Source organism: Globicephala melas, chromosome 1, assembly GCF_963455315.2.
Source record: "Globicephala melas chromosome 1, mGloMel1.2, whole genome shotgun sequence".
Classification (NCBI taxonomy): domain Eukaryota; kingdom Metazoa; phylum Chordata; class Mammalia; order Artiodactyla; family Delphinidae; genus Globicephala; species Globicephala melas.
Genome location: NC_083314.1, coordinates 93,541,511 through 93,565,991, shown reverse-complemented (window position 1 = coordinate 93,565,991; position 24,481 = coordinate 93,541,511). Strand labels below are relative to the sequence as shown.

At 37.5% G+C, this 24,481-nt stretch overlaps 1 protein-coding gene across 3 annotated transcripts in view; it reads right to left on the bottom strand.

The window, feature by feature from the left end:
- Positions 1-24,481, bottom strand: part of VAV3 (vav guanine nucleotide exchange factor 3) — a 396,567-nt gene that overhangs the window by 147,265 nt on the left and 224,821 nt on the right. For all 3 annotated transcript variants that reach the window (XM_060301805.2, XM_060301801.2, XM_030868866.3), the window contains exons 16-17: positions 2,880-2,981; positions 2,474-2,574 (exon numbers count right to left, since the gene is read on the bottom strand). In XM_060301805.2, the coding sequence (XP_060157788.1) occupies positions 2,474-2,574; positions 2,880-2,981 (203 nt within the window). The remainder of the gene's footprint in view (positions 1-2,473; positions 2,575-2,879; positions 2,982-24,481) is intronic.

The window sequence follows — 24,481 nt, the reverse complement described above, 5'->3', positions numbered from 1 at the left end:
TCAATTTCTCATCATTGTTAAGATAAAAATAGCAATAATACCAACTTTACAAAATTGTTCTAGGACTAAATGAGCTAACGGTGGTAAAGCACTTAGAGCAGTACCTGTTACTACAGATTTATTCAAAAAAACAAAACACTTTTGAAAGCTAGGTACTATTATTATCCCTAATTTATAAGGGCAGAACCTAAGCCTTTAAAAAGTTAAGTAACTGGGGGACTTCCCTGGTGGTCCAGTGGTTAAGACTCTGTGCTGCCAATGCAGGGGACACAGGTTCAATCTCTGGTCGGGCAACTAAGATCCCACATGCCATGCAGCACAGCCAAAAGATTGAAAGAAAAAAAAAAAGTTAAGTAACTGTGGACCAAAGTCACCCAGCTAGAAAATTGTGGAGCCTCATTCCAAGCCGACCAAGACTCCAGAGCTGATAGGCTTTAATGCCTTCTCATGCTGTCTCCTTCCATAGAGCAACTCATGCACCAGAAGAAGACACTGACCCAATGACTCTGGAACAGACACTGGGAATATACCACTCTCGTATCTGGCTAGACCAGGAATTCCCAACTGTTTCCTACTGACTTGTGTGCAACGTAAAAATTTTAAGTCCTTTTAATGTCATTCTTGTCTATCACTTCAAAGTTTGGTGCTCACTAGTTTCTCTATACACATTTGCTCCACATCACAAAAACAACCAAAATGCAGATTAAAACCCATTCCTTTCAAAAACCGGCTTCTCATCATAACACCTTGGATGAAAATATTGAATTTTTATTGTGTCCAGGCACTTTGCTAGGCATAAACATTAATTCATATGATCCTCACAATAATCTTCTAAGTTCCATTTTTCAGATGAATAAATGAAATGTTTACATATTTTCCCCAAGCTCATGCAGCTAGCTAAGAGCAGAGCCAGATTTTCAATCATCTCTGCTTGACTCACAACCACTCTCCTACACTATTCCCTTTAGACTGAAAGAACCCTGCCAACTATGGGGTCATTTTATACTCCTCAGAGACTGAAACTCATAAGACAGGGCTATGGGGGTTTATAAAAATCCATCCACCTACTGTGAGCAAGTAACATGTTAATTGTCCTCAAAGAGATTAAAGGACAGAACACATAAAGATGGAACCACAGAAATTTAAGTGATAAATTGTTTCAGGTAGGCGATTAAATAATAATAATAATAATAAATATATGTAGTATTTCTTTTATATTTTATACCTTTGTAGATTGTTTCAGACCTTGAGAAACATTAGTAGGTGCTAATCTTGTCTCCTTTACCTAACAGCCCTTGAGCAAGTTGCATAAGCACTGTGACCTCCATCAGAAACTGGGAAGGGCTCTTTTGAGGACTGAACGAGTCCCTCCAGGAAAGGCCCGGCAGAGGCCCAGGCAGGGCAGGCACAGTGCAGGTGCTCAACTAATGTCGGGCTCTCTCTCCTTGCACTGCCCATGCCTGGCATCGACAATGGCTCGTGGGGCCCTGAAAATACATCTACAGAAGGAGCCGAGTGAGAGGAATGTGCTGTGATCTCAGTCCTCTAATAGGATTCACACCTTTTGTACGATTGCCTATTTTCTGAACTCAGCTCTGAAATGAGCTATTATCCTCTGTTTCACTCTTCTTCGTATTATCCAAAATAATTCAATGTCCACCTTTCCCTTTGGGAAAATCAAAGGTTGACGTGGCTACCTTCTGAACTCAAGCTGTTAAAGATCCCTTTCTTCTTTTCAAAAAGTTTTACTGATTTTGAAAGGTCTTATTGATAAAACACAGAGCAACTCAGGGGAAAAGGACAAAGAGAAAGAAGAAGAAAGAGAAAGAATAAAGAGGCCAGAAAAGAAAGAGAAGGAAGAGAGCCCAAGAGGAGCAGACAGAGGCAAAAGGCTACTGAATGCATAATTGCCAACAGTTTTAGAAACTGGCTCAGGTCACAATCACGGAGCATTATTTTTAAAAACCAAGGGGAAAATATTTACACAAACTCCAAAGGATACGTGCTCTTTGTTAAATGCTGTAAAATGACAATGTATTCAATTCATGAATTAGTCTGTGTAATGTTTACCCCTGGCAGCATTAGCATTTCGGAGATGAATATTTAAGAGAAAAAAAGGAGAAATTCAAAAACCAAAGACAGAATTAAAGAACCATTTTGTTTTGCTTTGTTTGTACACCTCCATTTGTGTGTTTTAGCTGTATCTGTACAGTGTTGTTAAAATTTAGGGGTTAGGGGTGAATGAAATGGGTGATATGGAACCTTCCAAGTCCCTCTTGAAGCCCTCAGCCTCCCAGGTATGTATAAAAGTCACAAGAATTTCCAACAATTTCCTAATTGTGCTCATAAACGATAGTTTCAAAAGGCGATGTGTTATAATAAACATATATTATGAGTAAATTAAGCCTTAATTGTGTTTAGCAAGTTTTATATTCTCATTAAAAGCAGAATCACAACAATAAACATGACTTACCAGCAGAATTAACTCTGCCGCAATTGTCTACTCTTCCCAAACATTCTTTGTGTGCTCTTGCACCACACTTAACACATAAATAGCCTTGATAAAATGTTCCCCTGCAAGGTAAAATTAGAGGGTGATAGGTTAAAAGGTGCGAAATTCTGCCTATAGGAAATCATTACTGCCAGAAAGCAAAACAAGAGAACACAGTGCTATGCAGTTCCCTTCAGCAGAGGGAGAGGACCTTCCTGGGTTCTGAAGGAACTGTCCAGGCACAAGGCCAAGGAAGGACCTGATGGATCCAAACTCGTAAGGCAATATCCCCACTTGAGAACATTTTGCTGGGACCTTAGCAAAGTCTGAAACATTTGGCAATTATACCAGTTCCTTTAAACTGAAAACCAGGATCACACAAACTTACCTCAGGAGCATCTGGCAGACTTTGCAGGATGTAACCCGGTTGAAGGTGTGCATCTTGAACTCATGGAAATTGGAGTCTGCATAGTCTGGCCTTATATTGGACCTATACAAAGGGAAAAAAGTAACATCCTCAAGAAAGTTTCACAACAAAATCGCAGTCTAATTCATCAACATTACATTGGGTAGAGAGGTGATTCAGTCAAATAGGCTATTAAATATGCAGTGTTTTCTAAGCCAAAGTATGCTTTGCTTTAAAATATGCACCAAAATCTGGTTGTGTCAGAACCAGCAACTTGTAGAGATTGAAGCAACCTAATCCTTCTCAGCATTGAGTGTTCCCAGGGAACTTTACAGAATGGCCATGTAGGTCAACCTGTCAGGATATTCACACTGTGTGATCATTTCTTTTCTCTAGCCACATCACTGAAACAGAAACGAGCTGCAGGGGGCAGGAGGAAGGGGAAGAGGGTGTGCTGCATTTCCACAGGGTCCCTGTCCAAACAGGTATGTGGATTATGTAATGATCTGTAAAAGTGAATACAATTTTATAAAAAGTGTTGAAACAAAGCCTCAGTCTGATCATTAAAAACTTCCTCCTTAACAAACGGTCCACTTTCCTTGCAATCCAAAAACTAAGCAAAATTATTTTATCCTTTATATTATACACATATGCAAAAGAATACTAAGTATACTGCACAATGACATTCACTGTGTATTTACTCTGTGCCGATACTGTGATAAAAATATGATTTGTTCATTATATCTCACTTAACCTTCACACCAATCCTAACCGGTAGGCACTAATAATATCACTTGTTTACAAACAGGGAAACGGAGGCTTACATTAAAGTAAAGGAAATGGCAGAGCTGGGAACTCCAACCCAGGTCTGTGCTCTTAGCCACCAAAGCTATACTGCAAGGAGGAATTCAACAATATTCACCTTCATATAATTAGATTTTCGTGTCTAATAGGCATGTTGGAAACTGTTAAGTTTAGTCATTTCCAGAGGATTTTTTTATATTATTCTTAATTTGTCCATGTCACCAAAGAAAGCAGAAAAATTAGGAAAGGATAACTTAAAAACGAATACAGATCAGAGGTACACCTAGAAAGCGAAGATGATGTTCTCTGAGATGTTACAAGCAATTTGTGAGACTGTAGGAAAAGTTTGAGATACTGATGAGCTAGGATTTCCCCTTTTATAGAACACAGCAACTCTCAACCACATTGGCGTAATGAAGCATGACACAGGCGGGCGACCAGGCATCAATCTCTGAGGTACCAGGAGAAGCCTTATGAAAAAACATTCACAAAGGCAATTGGAGTAGCAGGCAGTGATGCAGAAGTGTCAGCAAGGTCAGCCTTCCAATCCATCTGCTGAATATGAGCGAGCTCAAAATGAAATCAAATATTAGTGCCATCTGGGATTTCTCTGCTCTGTGCTTCTGGTGACCTCACTTTTTAGGAAAATGTTCCACTGCATGCTGAAAAGCACGGCCGTTTCCATAGAGGCATTTTTTTTGTCACTGATGAAGAAGTAGAGTTCTGCTGCAGGAAGGGAAAAGGTGGGAAAAGATAATGATCTAGAAACAAAACTCTCTTCACATTGTTTAGAAAACATTTGATTCTTGAGTCCATATAGCCAGACGGGAAGGGCCATTGTCCATTTCTCTCTGAGCGTCAAGGTGATAGTCATAGAAGAATTGTCAAATAGCAGCTTCGGTCCCGGGAACTTGAAGAATTCATCACCCTGGAGTTTTAGAATAAAAGTGGGTCTCCTTCAGGCAGGAACTCAAGTAAATAGATACCAAATAGGTAAGAATTTAATTAATCTTAGAAGTCTGCCTGGGATATAGGTAGAACACCTTTCTCCTAGGGTCAACTCAAGTTGTGTGTGTGTGTGTGTGTGTGTGTGTGTGTGTGTGTGTGTGTGTGTGTGTATCATCATTTGTATTTAACACTTTCACCAACTAACTAGGAATAAGCTGACTTTTCAGAAGACAAAAGCTGAGAGGAAGATGACACTAAGAGGTTAAAAAGAAAAATCTTATATAAAGACAAAAACTCAGAAAATATTGTTAACAGTAGTTGCCGTAAGTTAAGTGAGACCTGAAGTAGTAGGGTAGAATGATAGAAAGGAACTGTTGGAAGTTTTGTTTTTTTTTTTTAACTAAAACTGCATATTATTTTAAAAATTTTAAATCAAACATTAAAGAATAAAAGTTAACTCTATGACCCTGCAACTGCTATTGAGACATTATAGAATATAAAAGCATAGTTGAGGGCAGGAATCTGAAATTAGACCACCTGGGCTTAAATCCTAACTTGCAAATCACTAGCAGGGTGACCTTGGGCAGGTTAGTAAGTATAAAACAGGAATACTAATAAAATCAAACTTGTAAAGGAAGGTAATTTATATAAAGTGCTTAGGACTTTGCCTAGCCCAGAGTTGGTATTCAGTGAGTCTTGGCTCTAATTTATAAATTGCTGATTCCAAATCCACATTAATAATGATGTGATCAGGATCATGCTTTATGAGTGGTGAAGAGTCCCTTGATAGTCTTGGGAATTTCTAGAGGGTCCCCATTCTCCTGGGAATTTCATTGCAGGAAGGTTGTTGTATGTTCAGTGTCCTTGGGACCAGGAATCCATACATAATGATTTAAGCACAATAAGAAATGGGGTTACTTAGGAGAGGACACATATGCAAAAAGCCCAGGGAATTAGATGAAGTCATATGAAGCACCAACTAAAGAGAAGAGAGACATCAATACACATGGAGATGCAAAAGTCAAACACAGTAAGTTGGCTAGATGGGAAGAGCTAGAAAGGCAGGTTGAAGGAGAAGAGGATAAAGAAACATCAGGTTTATAGATTTGGTAACACAAGGACAAAAATGATCAAAAGTAGAGTTTATTGCACACCTCTAATGTACCAGGCACATTAATTGACTCTTCATATATTTTTTCACATTTACTTCTCATAATAAACCTATAAGGTAGAGTCATTCATTCACTTCATATTTATTGAGCACCTACCATATACATAGGCCGTGAAGCAGGAACAGAAAGAAGAGCCCTTTAGCTGGAGCCTGGTGGGTGAAGAGGGGCAATGTAGGAGATGTGTAAGAGAGGTTGGCAGGGCCAAGGAAAGAGTTGATCTTACATAGGGATTGACCTCACATTTAGTTGACCAAAAAAAAAAATCTCTGGGGCTACTATGTAGAGAATTCCTTGAAGTGCAGCAAGAGTGGACATAGCAAGACCAATTATGGGGTTGAGTTGCCTGCAGATGAGAACTGAAGATCCAATATAAGTCAGCTCACTTGCTTGGTCATGCAGCTATACAGAAAGGATTCCATTTTCATAACCTGCTTTGATATACTACAGTTTACTTATGAGAACGTGAGTGGAATCTCATAGATTCCATTTCTTTTGCTTCATATAGGGCCCATTATTAATACAATTAATCAGTCAATCAAATATGTATAGAGCGAGGCACGTTGATCCTCTTAAGTCTCCTTATAACTACATGTTCTCCTCCAATTGCCCCCTCTTGTCACCTGGTTCCATGTGGGAGCCAAGATAAGGACTACACAGCTCGGCTCAGCCTAGGCATCCTCTTCATCCTGCAGATCTGCATTCCAACCGTTCCTCAGGCATCTCAAACGCAGCACATCCAACACTCAACTCCATACCTTTCCTAACATACTTGATTCTTTTTTTAAAAAATAGAAACCCTTGTGTCGAGGGCTGATTTTCAATAGATGACAGCAATGGAGCTGCTATGTATGAAACCCTGAAGCAACATATCTGATTCTAATCAAATTCTGATTTCAATCCATCACCATTCACCCCATCTTCCAGCTGAGAAACTCAAGAGTCATGATGAATTTTTCCCTCTCCCTGAAACCTTCCTACATATTCATTCTCTCTTAACCTCTCATGTTCCAATTTCTCCTTCCCTGACACTGTGACCAATTTCTATTGATTCAACCTTAAAAATACCTCCTCTAAAATGCAAGTTCCATTCTCTCTTCTCACTACCTAATTCAAGCCCTCAATCTCTCCTAACTAAATTGTGACAATGAACTTCTTAATTATTCCATCTCCTACTTTCTCTGCCTATTTAAGGCCATCTTCCATACTATTCCCAGAATCACCTTTAAAAATGAAAATATGATATGTCACTCACTCCTTTGAATATGTCCACTGGTTCCTATTGCCTACAGGGATAAAGTTAAAACTTCTAGCAATGGCATGCAAAGTGTATTAAGCTATAGCTTTATCTACCTCTCACCTGCCTCTTCTTTCCCAAAGACTCACAAGCCATACACTATAGACACACAGACCTTCTCACATTTCTCAAGCATATTCTTCTCATCCATAACCCTCGGTTTTGTAGTCCATTCATTCTAAATGTTTCCCCTAACTTACAACTGTTAATTTACCTAGTTACTCATTTAGGACCAGATTAAAAAATGTGACTCCTTTGATAATATCTTATTTGAGTCTGCATGATAAAGATAGTGATTATCATATCATCTAGATTTCCAAAGTACTTTTTCAGCCTTCTAGTGTAATACTACATTGTATTATAACCACTTACCATCTGCTTCCAACAACCAGAAAGCTGTTCTATGCTGTTTATGTTTATATTACCATGACCTAGCTCAGTGTTTCCTATCTAATATATATTAAGTTGATATTATTGAATAAATAAATTAATTAACAAATATCCCTATCTATATACTAAGTATTCTTCTACTTAGAGGGAAAAGGACTGAAAAAAGAAAAAGCATAGTCATCACACCCTCAGAAAGTTGTCCACTGAATTAGAGAAACAAAAACAACCATGAAATAACGAAAATTTATAATTGAGGAGCAAAGAAATAAAGAGGGGAGATCAGTTAGTGGTTACATTAGTTAGAGAAAGTCAGTGGTATTTAGTAGATAAAGGAAAGGGGGAAAGTGATATAAGTTTTGGGGGAAAACAAGACTGAAAGTTCACAAGTGAATATCAAGTGTTCATAGAACAATGGACAGATCAGGGCATCATCTGTGACAGTGTGATGGTTAATTTTAAGTGTCAACTTGACTGGTCCATGGGTTGCCCAAATTTTTGGTCAAACATCATCCTGGGTGTTTCTATGAAGGTATTTTTGGATGAAATTACACTTAAATCTGAGACTGAGTAAAGCAGATTGCCCTCCCTAATGTGAGTGGGGCTCATCCAATCAGTTGAAGGCCCAAATAAAATTAAAAGGCTGACCCTCCCTCAAGTGAGAGAGAATTCTTTCTGCCTGACCACCTTCGAACTGGGACATAGACTCTTTTTGCCTTCAGACTCAAACTGAAACAGTGGCTTTGCCTGGGTCTCAAGTCTTCAGGTCGAAGGACAAAACCACACCATCAGCTCTTCTGGTTCTCAGGCCTTTGAACTCATATGGACTATGCCTTTGGCTCTCCTGAGTCTCAGCTTACTGACTCACCCTAGAGATCTTGGGACTTACCAACCTCCCTAAGTGCATGACAATTCCTTATGACATATAATACACACACACATATACATACACAAACATACACACACACACACACATATATATATATATATATATATATACACACACCTTATTTGATCTGTTTCTCTGAAGAAACCTATTACAGAGATACTAGGAAATAATGTTAGGCAGGATTAGTGGGGCCAATTACCAAAGGAGGGTGTGGGAGCAACACCTAAGTTCAAATTTGTCAGCCTCCATAACATTTTCCTTGACACCCCAATGCCAACTTAATATGAATGACCTAGGCTTTCATTAACTTTGTACAACCCCTAAAAGAAATCACCACATAGCATTAAAAGTGCTTGTTTACATGTCCATCTCACTGCTGGCCTATGTGGTGATTGAGGGCAGGGGGCATGACTTCTCCTTTTTAACTTGGCTCACCTTTACAGCTATCAAACATTCGACTAGGAAAATAAGCTGCTAGACATTTATGGTTGATGGAAATCAGAAAAACATGCTTTTACTATAGCATTTACTTTACTTATTTTCAGAAGGCTGCTTTTGCCACATTATCAGATGGAAATTTGGATGGAGTACAAGAGAGATAAAGATATTTTTACTATGCCAAAAAAATTTTATCTCCCATATAAAAGCTGAAGAAAAACAATGATTAACTGAATTTCAATTAAATGTTGTAATTTATGTTTATTTACCTACATCCTCTCTTCCTTGTGAGAATATTTAATTTTTTTACAAGAACTAGAATGCAACTCATAGATACAAATATATTTCAGTAGTAAGTATGACAGGAGTTAGTTATAGTCAGCTATTATTTTAAAAATTTATATATTTAAGATTAACATTCTTCTCAATTTTAACTATAAACTGATATCTTTTAGTAATATAGTTTTAGAACACAGGAAGCAAATATTAGCAAAATAAAATAATGTATAATGATCATGACTAATTAGAGTGGAAGATGAGAATCAATTTATGACATCATACTATCTCATGCCCTGTCAATATTACCAACATTCAAATATTCAGTTCATATCTGGGTGCCCACTCCAACAGGAAAAAAAAAATCACCATTATGGGCACTGTGACAATTATGCAAAACACAAAATAGTTTATTTCATCATACTGCATTAAAAGTTAGGTGAGAGAGCTGGCAGCATAAGTTGGTGCTTTGAAAAATACTTGTCTGAATGCAGCAGGCTTTTTTTTGCACCAAAAATACACAGAAAAGTAAAAATATATACACACATAGCTGTATGTGTAAATATTGCTGAAATTCAGAAAATATACATTTTGACAAACACATGCTGGGCATAAAATTACAGTTAACTGTCCCATAAGAAAATGCTGAGCAATCTTAATTTTTCTATGTATTATTCTATTAAATTATTTTATCTTCTATGACATCACAAGATGATGCATCTCACCTTGCATCCTTCTACTAACCTCTATTACTTAAAAGGCAGTAAATTACTATAAGCAATAATACTTAATCTTGTTTTCCACAGCAAGAATTAAAACTCATTTAAAATAATATGGATACTCTATTACCTTAGGGATACTTAGTTATATCATGTCTCACTTAAAATAAATTTTTTTAGGGATTTCCCTCATGGTCCAGTGGTACAGAATCTGCCTTCCAATGCAGGGGATGTGGGTTCAATCCCTGTTCAGGGAACTAAGATCCCACATGCCACAGGGCCACTAAACCCACATGCCACAGCTACTGAGCTCGCGTGCCTCAACAAGAGAGCCCGCATGCCGCAAACTACAGAGCCCACACACCCTGGAGCCTATGTGCCATGACTAGAGAGAGAAAGCCTGCACACCACAACTAGAGAGAAGCCCGTGTGCTACAACTAGATAGAAGCCCGTGCGCCGCAACGAAGAGCTCACACACCGCAATGAAAGATCCTACGTGCCTCAACGACGATCCCACATGCCTCTACTAAGACCTGACACAGCCCCACCCGCCAAAAATATAAAACAAAATAAATTTAAAAGTTTTCTGAATTTTAAAAAATTTTCTATGTATTATATATATGTGTATATATGTGTATATATATATATATATATATAACAATTTCTCAGATTAATAAAGAACCAAAGAAAATGGATCATCTCAAAGGATGTCAAAAAAGGACATAAAATAAAATGTATCATGTGCTTCTGATGAAACTCTAAGTGAACTAGATGTTAGACTAGATGTTAAGGGATGTTTTCATAACACGATAAAGAATATTAAGCTAAAGACAACTGAAAACATATTTAAAACACTATCACAATCATGTTAAAGTTTCCTGAAGTCAACTATACTACTCGACATTTTTCTGGAAGAGCTGATCAATATAATATGACAAGAAAAATAAACGTGAGAGATAAATATTGTTAAAAAGTACACAGAATTATCCTTTGGAGGTGACATTATGAAGACTACTAGGAAAAGCCAAGAGAAGAAACTTAAAACTAATGAAACTAATAAGAGAAAAAGACATATCAGGTGGTGTCTGGAGAAATCCATCTGTAAGCTTCCAATGTTCTCCATCAGTAAAATGCAGTAACACGTGTGTAGTGTTTTTACCCAGCAAGATTCCTTGAGACTCATGGCTCAAGGATTTTTGGGGGTTTGGTTACACAGGCAAGATCAGCCACAATCATTAAAAACTCTCAGAAGGAAAGTAGGTGCCCATCATAAACTATTGTATTATTATTATTTTTTTTAATTTAGGCAGGCTAGCACAATGAAATTCAGTACCCCTGGCACACCAAATAACCTTACCACTTAGTACCATAGGGAAAGGGAACATTTCAAAACCCAAGTTCCCAGATGCCAATCAAAGTCTAAGCCTGAAAGCAGACTTTGCTAAAGATAGCAAACTCAAGCCTGCCATGTTAACTCTTTCCTGAACAAAAATGTGTAAGAAAAATCATAGCATGAAATGTTCAGGTTCTGGATGAATAAAATTTTAAAATTAACTGAGGGAAATAAAAAACATTCAAGTAAATAAAAGCTACATACCAAATTCCTGAATAAGAAGCTTGCATATTTTATTAAAAATACACTGTCTTTCCTCAAGTTAATTTATAAATTTAAAACGATTCCTTCCTCCCAAACCAACACATAGACACACACACAAACACAAATATACAATGAGAATTTTTTGAACTTGGCAAATGATTATAAAATTCAAGTGGAAGAATAAATATGTGAGAATAGTTGGAAAAGTTTTAAAACTATGATGAATTATTATAGGGGGTACGTGGTAAGCCATCATAACCTAAGAGATACTAAAATGTCTTCTAAAGCTAGCATTATTAAATCTGTATGGGGCCGATAACAAAACAAACAAAGATCAATAATAAAGCCCTCAAGGGGATCACACATGTGCAAAAACTCAGTATGCAATTTTTGTGGCAGTTTGTTCATTTATTTTTCCATTCAAAGAAAAAAAAAACTTAATATCTAATACCAGGCAGTGGGATATAATGATAAGCAAAAACAAGTAAAGTCCCTGCCTGTTTGGTGTTGGTAGGGAAAATAAATATCTAAATAACTCTACAAACAATTGTGAAACTGCAGGAGTGACAACTGTCACAAAGAAAGATTGTATTATGAAAACTTACAATTTGGAATGTGACCTTATCTAACAATTATCACAGAAGGTTTTCCTACAGAAACAATGCTTGAGCTGACATCTAAAGATGATCAAGAATTCAGGCGATGAAAACGAAGAATGTTCCGGACAGAGGACAGATAACAGATTATAAATACATTTTAGAAAGTACACTTCCAGCTTTTTGAAAATGTTAGGAAAGGACATTTCTATCACCCATTTTATAACAAAATTAAAATTTAGGTAATTAAAGATTTATATTATTTATTTGATATATATGTATTACATACCTGTGATGGGCCATGAATACTGCCAGCAATAAGGAATAATAAGATGGACAAAACCACTGCCCTCATGGAGCTTATTTAAATGTCAAATTTATCTATAAATCTATATTTAAATGTAAAATTTAGAGAGAAACCTGAAATTCGTTTTAAGCAAAAAACAAAAACATAAAAGTACTTGAAGAAAATACTGATGACTACTTACATAATCTTTAAAGGTAAAAAATAAAGATAGCTAGATTTATTTATTTGTAAAACCCCCAATTTTTCCTTGAATCAAAACCAGTAAAAATGAAAAGGAAAAGCAGGAAAATATCTGTAATTTTCATGATAAAAGATTAACGTCCTTGCAATATATAAATGCTCTTAAAATCTATAAGGAAAAAAAATGAACACTCTAAATGAAAAATTAGCAAAGAAATTAACAGGGCAATTTATTAAAAAAAAGAAATAAAAACAATTAATAAATACACAAAACATATTTAAGTGACTAGTAACCAAAAGAAATGCAAATTTAAATAAGATATCATTTCACATTAACAAACTGGCAAAAAAGAAAAAAGGAAAAGAAAAAAAGATAATACCTAGTGTAGATGAAGCTACAGAAATATCCCAAACCTTAAAGATGTATTAATCATATGACATAAAATTCTGCTTATTAGAAGTAATCATGAAAGGCTCATTACAACATATGTAATAATTAACATTGGAATTGATTTAATTAAAAATAAGGAACAAGGTAAATTATAGCATATCTATAGATGGAATATTACACAACAATTAGCAATGATAAAGTGAACATACATATTAACCAAGAAAGATATCTGCAATATATTAAAGGAGAACAACTTTATTCCAAACTATATCCAGAACTGTGATTAATATATGACATAACTGCTTGCTAACATACATAGTGAATAGGTAGAGGCATTATGAATTATGAATGATTTTTTAAAATTTAGAGTTATCTGTGTTTTCTAAAGATTTTACAGTGAATATGCATTATTAAATTTATTCCTTACACCTACTGTTTCCAGAGACAAAAAAAAAAAAAAAAAGCAAATACAACCATAACAATCCATAAAAGCTTTAAAGAGGTTAAGCAACTTGACTAAAATGCACAGGTAATAAGTCATTGAACAGGGTTTGAGTCAAAGATTTGTCTCAAAGCCTGTGTGTTTAATCACTATGCTAAAAATATCGCAAGGCAATTAAAAAGCAAAGACAAACTGAATGAAATGTTTGCAGCATATGTGAAAATATTCTTGATAGAAAAGAAGCCATTACAAATCAATGATAATACAATGATGAACTGACCCATAGAAAACTTGGCAAAGGATATGAACAAGGAATTCATAAAGAAAAACAACTCATTGACAAGCCTGTAATAAACTATTCAGGCTCATTAGTAAATGTAGAGACATGGGAAGGCTACAGTAGACACATTGTTTGGAAACTGTCATTCCTGGACCCTGATTGCTTTGCTCTTCCCTTCTCACCCCCCTCAGGGATGTGATCTTTGTGATGCTGCATTTAGTCTAAGAGCTCATTATTTGTAAATATTTCCATGAATGGAAAAGCACACAGACTGTTAGTGCTTCAACATGGAAGGCTAGCCCCAAGTATAGAAGGATAGTACTGCAGCATGAATTGAATGTTCTGGAACAGGCAAGATGCTGCCCCACGCAGACAAAGTGACTGATGGTTATGGGCCCAAGAAAAGCTAGTTAAACTATGGTGCATTTGTTCCTGCTCTATCTTCTGTCAATAAGACCCTCTATCCTTGACTAATTAAAAAGGATTCTATTCAGACTTCTTGAGTGTGAGGGGTGGGATGGTTTTGGTTTTTGTTTGTTTGTTGTTGTTGTTTTTCCCCTGCTAAAACAGAACTCTTTAGAAAACCTTGGTTTTCAAAAAAATGAAAAATAAAACAATATATATTTTTTACAATAGTGAATAATTTTTAACAAGCTGTGTCCAATGATAAGGTACTGGACATATATATTGTGATACTTCTACATAATGGAAAAACAATCAGCCATTTAATCATATCGAAGAAGAGTTTTCACAAGAAAACATAAGTATAAATGTATTCTAGAGACAGTGTTTATGTACATATGTATATATGTATGTGTCTAACTGTATGTAAATATGTATCTCTGTTACCATAGAAAGGGATATAACACTTACAGGAAAAGAGGAATTAGAACCAAAATAGAGTCTCATAGCATCATGTAATGTGCCTTCATTGTACTTGTAACAATTTCCTTTTTTACATTTCTTTGTATGATTATTTGATTAATGCTTATTTTCCCCCCAAAGAATTTAAGCTCCATGAGGCTGGGGCTGTGTCAGATGTGCCCATTACTGTATCTCTGGCATCATGCAGGGTGCCTAACATACACAGGCATTCAACAAATGTGTTGATGTTTAATGGAGTATCAAAAGAAGATTAAATACATAAGAGTAAAATAAAGTTAGTATATAAAATGTATCCCAAAATATAATTGATTAATTGTTAAACATGTTACAAATTTACTGCTATACTTCCTAGCAACCAAAGCAAAGAGGAAAACAGGATCACTTGAAAGATAATTGTATAAATTTTCCTGGCACCAAAGTGTAAGAAAAATTGCTCTTATAGATTTTTATAAAAGGGACACTGTGTGAGATATATAGACAATGTCTTCAACAACATCCCTATAAATCAGTTGTACCCCTTCCCCTTCTAGCCCCTCTTGATATGAGTCAAGGGCATAATGCTGAAGTACTGCTCAGCAAAAGCAATTCTATGGGGGGCCTTTCAGGACCTATTCCATCTATGCATCATCACTTAACAGCCATCAGCTCCTCTAAAATTAGATACCAAGTTTGGCTAGTCAAATATTTTTCAAATTTAATAATTCCAAACGTGAAAATTATCTATAGATAAAACAAACATTTGTGCCAAATCTTCAAATACTAGACCTAGAGGTAGTAGTCCTTATAATTTAGAAGAAATTTCTGAAACAGATAAAAGGCTGTTATCTTAATTGACATTAGCTTATATAAATCAATTCTCTATGAGGACTGAAGACAGGTCAGATAAATACAGAAATCCCAGAGCTTAAAAAAGACCTGAAGTTCTTTGAAACAGAGACACCATTCCCCACACAGTCCCCCATATGCAGGACAGATCCCTGAGCTACCTGGGCAAAGGATCTCACTCAGTAGTGTCTCGTACACCATTAGAATCACCAAGTAAACGTTCAAGAGTGTCCCAATAGTGCATCCAGGTTGTTTTTTGTCAAGTTACAAGCACTTCTGAGGTCTCCAGTTCTGAATAAGTGTACTTCAACCAAGTAAAGTCTTAGCCAAAAATCAAAATAAGATCAATCATTTTTTACCTCAAATTTAGGTTTTCCTGTAAGATCCAACTTTAACAGTCTCATTAAACAGTGTTTTCTTTCCCCCTTCCTTTGTTAACATGAAAAATCCAGAATAAAATCCAAATATTTATTTTTAGAATATCCTACATTGTGAAATTAAAGCTACCAAACAGGTAATGGATAAATACAAAAGGCTTTATTCATAAAAAAAAATCTTTCAGTAAAGTATCCTAAATCCTTACCTGTTTTTTCATAATTTGTTCTCATAATACAGTAGCATACTAATGACACTGCTGGCTATTTGAAAGGGCACAAAAATGAAAAAGAAACAGGTCCTTCAAAAACCAAGTTAAAAAAACAGGGTTCAGAAGGGACATCTTCACCTATTTCTAAGGATTCATAAAAGGAATGAAAACAAAAAAGAGATTTATAAATCACATCTAAATCTTATTCTTTGTATTCCAAATCACGTACCATTTTTTATCTAGGGAAATTAATAAATACTTTCAAAATACCAATAAAAATAAGATAATGCTTGGCTCTGAAAAATAGTATTTTCTTATCTTCTATATATAGCACTTCTTTATCTCATTCAATGTTGACTTTATAGTCAATTTTAAATATACATCCATCACTGAATTTCTGTGACATCTCAAAGAAACTGTTGAATGAAATGTAAAGTAAGTTAAATCCATAATAAATTTAAAGTGGAAAAAATGTCAGACTACATATAATTTGGGTCTTTGTTATAAACTTGATGTGTGGCTTCTGGCACATAACATATTGATATCTTTCTATTTCTAGTCTTCTCACCAATCAAAGAACTCTATCTGTCATCCCTGCTATAGAAGGAAGGCTATGGTCCAGGACTGGGAGAAGGAAGAAGGGTCACCATTTTTGGATCCTTTTCTATTCATCATTCAGATTTCTTCTGAGGATAAAGTGAAAGCACATATATGTACAGCCTATTAAATTTTATTTATTAAATGTGAAAAGCGTTATACAAATGCTAGATGCTATATCTACTATTATTGTTAGTATTGTCATAAGTGACAAGGATATAGTGGAAAACCCTGAGGCCTCATAAAGGTGGAACAAAATAAATGATGACCTACCCATCACCATATCCTGAATCAATGGGAATAAAGCTCTTATTGTATTAAAGAGTTAATAAGTATATTAAAACATTTTTTTATTTGTTCATACAGTCAAATTAACTAAGTGCCTATGATATGCCAGTCACTTTCTAACACTGGGAACACAATAGTGAATTTATCTCTCCCCAACCATCACGGACCTCCAGTTAATTTGGATTATCTTGCTTTACTTCAGTTCTTCCATTAAAATAGATTGTTTATGCTCTTGGCAGGCAGGGGTGGGGAGAGAGAGAGAGAGAGAAAGAGAGAGAAGGAGAGAGAGAGAGAGAGAGAAAAGCCATGCATCTCCCACTGTGTTAGCTATTCCATGTAAGGGATAGGTTCTAGAGAATTCGGATTTTCTCATTCTCTGGTCCAGTATATCTGTAGCATAACTCAAACATTCAAGATAACATGGATTAGGAATGCTGAGTGGACACAGTAAATTTAAGTTCTTGTAGCACATTTTAAATTAAGTCCGATAGTATGAAGTTTGCTGTTGAATTAATGTGTTCTAGAAGCATATGGGGATAGAGATGATACTGCTGTGAAGTAGTATTTGGAAACAATAGAAGGAAATCTGAAAGGTAATCTGACAAGCTTCACAAGAACTTCACCTTCAAATTCTATAATGATTATATATGAAAAAAAGAGTTGTTATCAATACTCCCACTTTTGCATATAAAGCCTCTGTTTTACACTAAACTCCACGTGTAGAAGTTCAGGATAAGTTGAGCAGGATTTCAGTACAAATTTGTCATGAACTGAGGCTACTACCATTTATCAAAACCAAAAATCACTCTTCAGCAAAAGGAAGGTTGAAGTGTTAAATATACTTATTTTTTTAAAAAAAGCATATTTATCATTAACATTACTGTGACATAACAGACAACTAATAAAGATTTTTAAAGTGGTTTGGTAATATTCTAGGCCTTATGGGACTTACAGGTTACAAAGATACTTGTCATCTCTAAGCTTGCCATAAAGTTGTGGAGACATGACTCACACATCGACCACTTGTAAAGAAGGTAAGAACTTGAGCAGTTACAGAACTAAACACAATAACTAGAGACCAGAGGAGATAGAGTGTGAGAGGATGGGTAGCTACTGAGAGTCCCCATGTCAGAGCTGATGTAACTACAACTTTTATCAAAGTAGGGGAGGAGTAACTGGTGTTCAAAGATGTAAGCTGGGCAAAGCAGAGACTTGTTCAGGTGAACAGCTTGATGCCCAGAGTTCTAAAGTGGACAAGAGAACCATTTATGGGTTCATGCTTCCAGACTAAGTTCAGGCACAAAAAATTGAATCAGGGCATTAAAAAAAAACAAAACAACCAAGAAGGTAACAGAAGTCAAACAGACCTGGATGGAGGGGTGAGGGGGCAATGTGCCCCTTCAGCAGAATAATTAGAGTCAAATGACTAATCCCAAGGTACAGGCTGCTACTGTATGCCTTTTAAAGAATTTCCCAGAGCTGGTCAGGCGCTGCTAAAGGCTAACAGATGAGAACCACATGGCCAATGACCTTGACCAAGGTCTAGGACCTCTGGGAAGGTTTTAGCATTTGAGCTGGAAAGAATGGAGAAATTGCATTGAGAAGGCAAGGCATTCCAATGTTTAGAACTAAGCCAGGGTTAGACATAAGTGGGGAAAAGGCTGGATAGGTAAGGAAAACAGAGCCTTCAGAGGGTAGCAAACACTCCTGACCTTCAAGGAGAGAAACATAATGAAAGCTGTGCAGAGAAGCCTGAACCCAGCATCATTCTCCACTGTGAAGTATTAGACTGATCCTCTATTCCGGCCTTTCTGATGAATGTTTTGTTTTGTTTTGTTTTGTTTTTTCCTTTTTCCTTCAAAACGAATGACAGTAGAGAAACTCAGAGTAAAATATTCTGCAAAGCAACTTTTCTCACTATCCTTGTCAATGAACTTCAAATTGTCCTGTGATTTGTGATTCTTTATCCTACAGTCCCTATCCACTATAAAATAATTTAAATTCCTGAATGAGGCTCAAAGCACACAGAACATTAAAACTCAAGTGGCTACAGCCCAAACAAAAATCAGAACAGTCTCACTGGCTGGAAATAGATGCATGTGCCAGTCTACCTCGACAAAAAGAACAACACAACCACCCTCCAAAAAGTATCAAGACACTCCAGCAAATGGACTCAATTTCAAAAAACATTTGGGGCTATTATGCTCTGGACAATATATAATAAAAATACAGTTAAACCCTTGAACTTACAGGGTTGCTTTGTGGGTAAAAGAGGACCTGCCTGAGCCAACAGAGCTCTCCAAGCCCCAACACTGGGTGAGGATCGAGGGTGCACAGCAGCATCAGGACACAGTTTCTTCCCTCAAGAGTTCCCCCACTGGGCCTCGCCTCGGCTCCCAGCCACAAGCATCACAGGCCCAAATTACCGCCACAAGCTCCGCTCAGCCCCAGACTTGTGCCACTGCCCTTCAGGGTTCTATCCCCACACAGACGGGCAGAGGTGAGCACCCTATAAAAACGCTGAAGCCCCCAGCTCAGCCCTCAAGTCAGTTCTCCATTGTGTGCCACCATCCTCCGTCTGGACCCCTCTTGCTTGTGTTGGTTTACACCTAGATTCTCCCTTTGGGCCTGGGCCCTTCACAGATTGCCAGCTCAATGAGAGAGTTAGCTTGGTTTTGATTTCTTTGTATTCCCAGAGATTGCCTTTTGGTCTCACACATGAAAGCCTGTAGGAAATGACCGATCAGGCTCCCAGCCACTGTATGCCATCCTCTGGCCAGAACTCTGGCCTGTGTTCATCTGGAAGGAAAAACCCAAACTATCAGCATCAGCAACCTCTAAATGCCCAGGATCTGGATGCAGCATCATGGTAGCTGCTTTCAATATATTTTCTCATTTAACGTCACAACAACTCTGTGAAGTAAGTATTATTAACTCCATTTGTAGATTATAAAACTGAGGCTCAGAGAGCTTAAATAATTTTTTGAGGCTCACCTAACTAGAAAATCTAAGCGTCATGATTCAAATGTTGTCCAGTGATTTCCAAAATTAATGCTTCCAACCTCTTTTTTACATGACTTCGAGTTCAACACAAGAGAGAAATTTTAGGGGTCTTGGTTTCTGGGACTTTCATCTGGCCCATCCCTGGGATCACAATCAGAAGAGCAGTGCCAGCCCATGAGAGAGTCCCCAGCAGGGCATGGCCCTCAGCTTAGGCTTGGGGTCACACCAAACCCACTGAGCTCAGCGCTCCAACCACAGGTGTTTGCATTCTTACCACCCCTCCCCAAACCCCAGGCCAATTCCCAGAAGGAGGCTTTCAGTATCACAAGGGGTTTCAGGGTGAAGGTTCCAGCTTGCAAGCTGAAGCTACGCTAGCCACAGGGCACCAAGAAGCTTAGTGGGTCAGCCCACAATTTAGCAGACCCAACCCTACCTTGAACCTGAGGGTGCACTGGTACAATTCAACACGGCTGTCAGCCACCCTATACAGAGGGGCTTATTCCTTTCTTACCCCGAAAAGAATTTGGGAGTGTGTCTCTCATTTTTCCCTCTTTCTGTTTGTGGCACCACCATGTTTCCAATGTTGTAAAGTAAGAACAAAAATATATCTAATCAACGCAGAGCTGATGTAAAGGGTAAAAGAGTTAACACACATAAAGGGCCCTGCACTGAATAGACAGCCCAGAAACAAAGCCACATACCTATGGTCAATTAATCTTTGACAAAGGAGGCAAGAATATACAATGGGAAAAAGACAGTCTCTTCAGCAAGTGGTGCTGGGAAAGTTGGACAGCCACATGTAAATCAATGAAGTGAGAACACACCCTCTCACCACAAAATGGCTTAAAGACTTAAACGTAAGACATGACACCATAAAACTTCTAGAAGAGATCATAGACAAAACATTCTCTGACATAAATCATACCAATGTTTTCTTAGGTCAATCTCCCAAGGCAATAGAAACAAAAATAAATAAATGGGACCTAATCAAACTTACAAGATTCTTCACAGCAAAGGAAACCATAAAAAAAATGAAAAGACAACCTACAGAATGGGAGAAAATATTTGCAAATGATGCAACTGACAAGGGTTTAATTTCCAAAATATACAAACAGCTCATACAACTCAACAACAACAAAAAAACAAACAACCCAATCCAACAATGGGCAGAAAACCTAAATAGACATTTCTCCAAAGAAGAAACATAAACGGCCAATAGGCACATGAAAAGATGCTCAACATCGCTAATTATTAGAGAAATGCAAATCAAAACTACAGTGAGGTACCACCTCACACCAGTCAGAATGGCCATCATTAAAAACTCTACAAAGAACAAATGCTAGAGAGGATGTGGAGAAAAGGGAACCCTCCTACAGTGCTGGTGGGAATGTAAGTTGGTACAGCCACTATGGAGAACAGTATGGAGGTTCCTCAGAAAATTAAAAATAGAGCCACCATATGATCCCTCAATCCTACCCCTAGACATATATCCAGACAAAACTCTAATTCAAAAAGATACATGGACCCCTATGTTCATAGAAGCACTATTTACAATAGCCAGGACATGGAAACAACCTAAATATCCACTGACAGATGAATGGATAAAGAAGATGTGGTATATATATATATAATGGAATACTACTCAGCCATAAAAAAGAATGAAATAATGCCATTTGCAGCAACATGGATGAAACTAGAGATTATCATACTAAGTGAAGTAAGTCAGAAAGAAAGACAAATACCTTATCACTTTTATGTAGAATTTAAAATATGACACAAATGAACCTATCTATGAAACAGAAACAGACTCATGGAGATAGAGAACAGACTTGTGGTTGCCAAGGGTAAGCGAGGTTGGGGAAGGGATGGAGTGGGAGGTTGGGGTTAGCAGATGTAAGCTATTACGTATAGAATAGATAAACAACAAGGTCCTACTTGTTGTTTAGCACAGAGAACTATATTCAATATCCTATGATAAACCACAGTGGAAGAGAATATTAAAAAAAGAGGGTATATATGTATAACTGAATCACTTTGCTATACAACAGAAATTAACACAACACTGTAAATCAATTATACTCCAATAAAAAAGGGGGGGGGTGTCCCTGCACTGTGCCTGACACATGATAAATACAGCAGAAGTGGTAAATACTGTTATTTTATTTAAATGTTACAACAAACACTGTGAGGTAGATATGATGTCTCCATTTTGTGATTTCCTAACTGAGGCTCAGAAAAGTTCATGGCCAAGCTCATGAAGCTATTAATGGGCTGAGTTCTGATTTGACTCTTAAAGACTACCCAACCCTAAGGGATTTAGAAATTACTATGTAGGTTAGGAAGAGCAACTGAAATATCTTAAATCAGAAAATTACATCTCCAGCAGTAGTATCCTATCATAAGCTCAAAGGAGTCATTTATCTCACTTCAGCCCCAGCTCTAAATTATAATTCCTGGTCATGAATATCCTTCTTTCTTCCCCCCACTCCAAATCCTGTCTATCTCTGTAGTTTGGTCCTCACCTTTTCTTTAAGACTTTCCCAGATCACTGTAGCCCATATGATCTGTGCTTTATCTCAATTCATGTGAAACTTACACTTTATTGTTACTCAGACGCTCTAGTCATTCTTTTATTCAACAACTATTTATTAAATGCCTAATATATATCAAGCACTGTGCTGGGGAAAGAAAGTGCATGGCCCCTGGCCTAAAGGTCCTTTCAAACTAAGATGAAGATAAAGACATAAAAAAGAAGTACATCTAATAAAGTATTCCCCAAAGGTATAAGATATGGTGGCAAATAAAGAAGAGATTGGTTGATCCTATAGTACAGGTGCGGGTGGAAGAAGGCATGAGAGCATGAAAAGAGAGCAACTGCCTGAGATCTGAGTCTTGAAAGATGAAAAGGTGTTCCCTGGCAGACCTCAGGAGGGAATAGGTCCCAGGCCAGTAAAGAACACTGTGATCAAAGGCCTAGAGAAATAAAGGAGCCAAGCATGTTCCGGCAGCTCCCAGGAATTCAGTCTGCTTGCAGCACTGGATATGGTCAAAAACGAGGCTGGACCTGGGCACGAGCCAGACTGTAGATGCCATCTGTGCCTCCTCTGGGAATCTGATCTTTTTCTGTGGGCAGTGAGGGACCACTAAAGGACTGTATACAGATAACCAGATTATGTTTGCATGTTAGAAAGAAAACTGGCAGCCATGTTGTGGGGAGGTGGGAAGACAGGTGGGAAGACAGCTTTGGAGACCACTGCAACAGGCTAGGTAGAAGAGTCCGAAGATCTAAGCTAAGACAGTGACATCAGGAGTGAAAATAGGAGTCAAAATGAAAGGTAAGTCCAACAAGAGAGAGGAATGCCATATTGGAAATGGGCAATTTAGAAAGGTCACCCTTGCAAAGCCCATTGGGAACTTGTAGGTGGCTATGCTGGCAGCCAGGAGACCAGTTAAGAGGCTAACGGTAGCTTAAAAGACATGATAGGACTTCCCTGGTGGCGCAGTGGTTGAGAGTCCGCCTGCCGATGCAGGGGACACGGGTTGGTGCCCCGGTCCGGGAAGATCCCACATGCCACGGAGCGGCTGGCCCCGTGAGCCACGGCCGCTGAGCCTGCGCGTCCGGAGCCTGTGCTCCGCAACGGGAGAGGCCACAACAGTGAGAGGCCCGCGTACCGCAAAAATAAAAGACATGATAAAGAATTCTCCATGTTTCCCCTCCTCCTGATTCCACATGACTGGTGTCATCACTGGGCAGGGTCTTAACCTCGCAAATGGTTTTCTGAATCAAAGGTGTCTGATACCTAAACTGAGCTTTTCTTACAGATGGTGAAAAGTAAATAGAAGTAAAGGACATAAAGTGAAGAAAAGCAGGGGAGGCAGAATGGAGTAAGCTGACAGGATCCTCAGGGTTTACTGACTTCAGACCAAATGCTGGTCATACTGGGCAGATTTCAATAGCTAATCAGAGCCGGTTTCAACTATTTGGTTATCCCACAGGAATGTTTTCAGTCAATGACAATTTTTATTGACACATTATTCCTTTTCCTTATAGTAACAAGATAACTATATTGTCCTGGGAAGGATGTACTTTTAAATAGCAATTCTGATAGACGAAGGCAAACACAAAACTCCTTTGAATTTAGGTTATTGCTGGACGAAAAAAAAAAATCTTTAATGAAAGATTTCAATATTATGCTATCAATATCCCTCTCTCAGAAATAAATGATGATGTGTGACAGCCTACCTTCAGGACAATTGAAAAAAATCAATGATCTTTTTAAAATCTGAGCTCTGATATTTGCAAAGTGCTTTTGGTTCAGATGAGAAAAAGCAGTAGAGGAGTACACATTTAAATAGATAAATAAATCCATTTAAAAAAAAGAAAAAGAAGCTGCTCACAGAAGATAAACAAATCACTCCAAAGCAGATTTTATTAAACTCGACTCAGATCTGATCCTCACACGACGAGCCACAACTCTCCAGAAAGTCTCTCTGAGCTCTGATTGCAAAGGCACACAACACACATCCTTCCCACGGAGCAGTACTGACCGCTAACGGCCAGTTGGCTCACTTCAGTTTCCCCAGTTATGCCTCAGAACTGCCTTTGAAGAAGTCATTGAATAAAGTAATCAATCAATTCTCTATGTACTAATTCTCTGGCTTCTTGTGCTTTTAATATC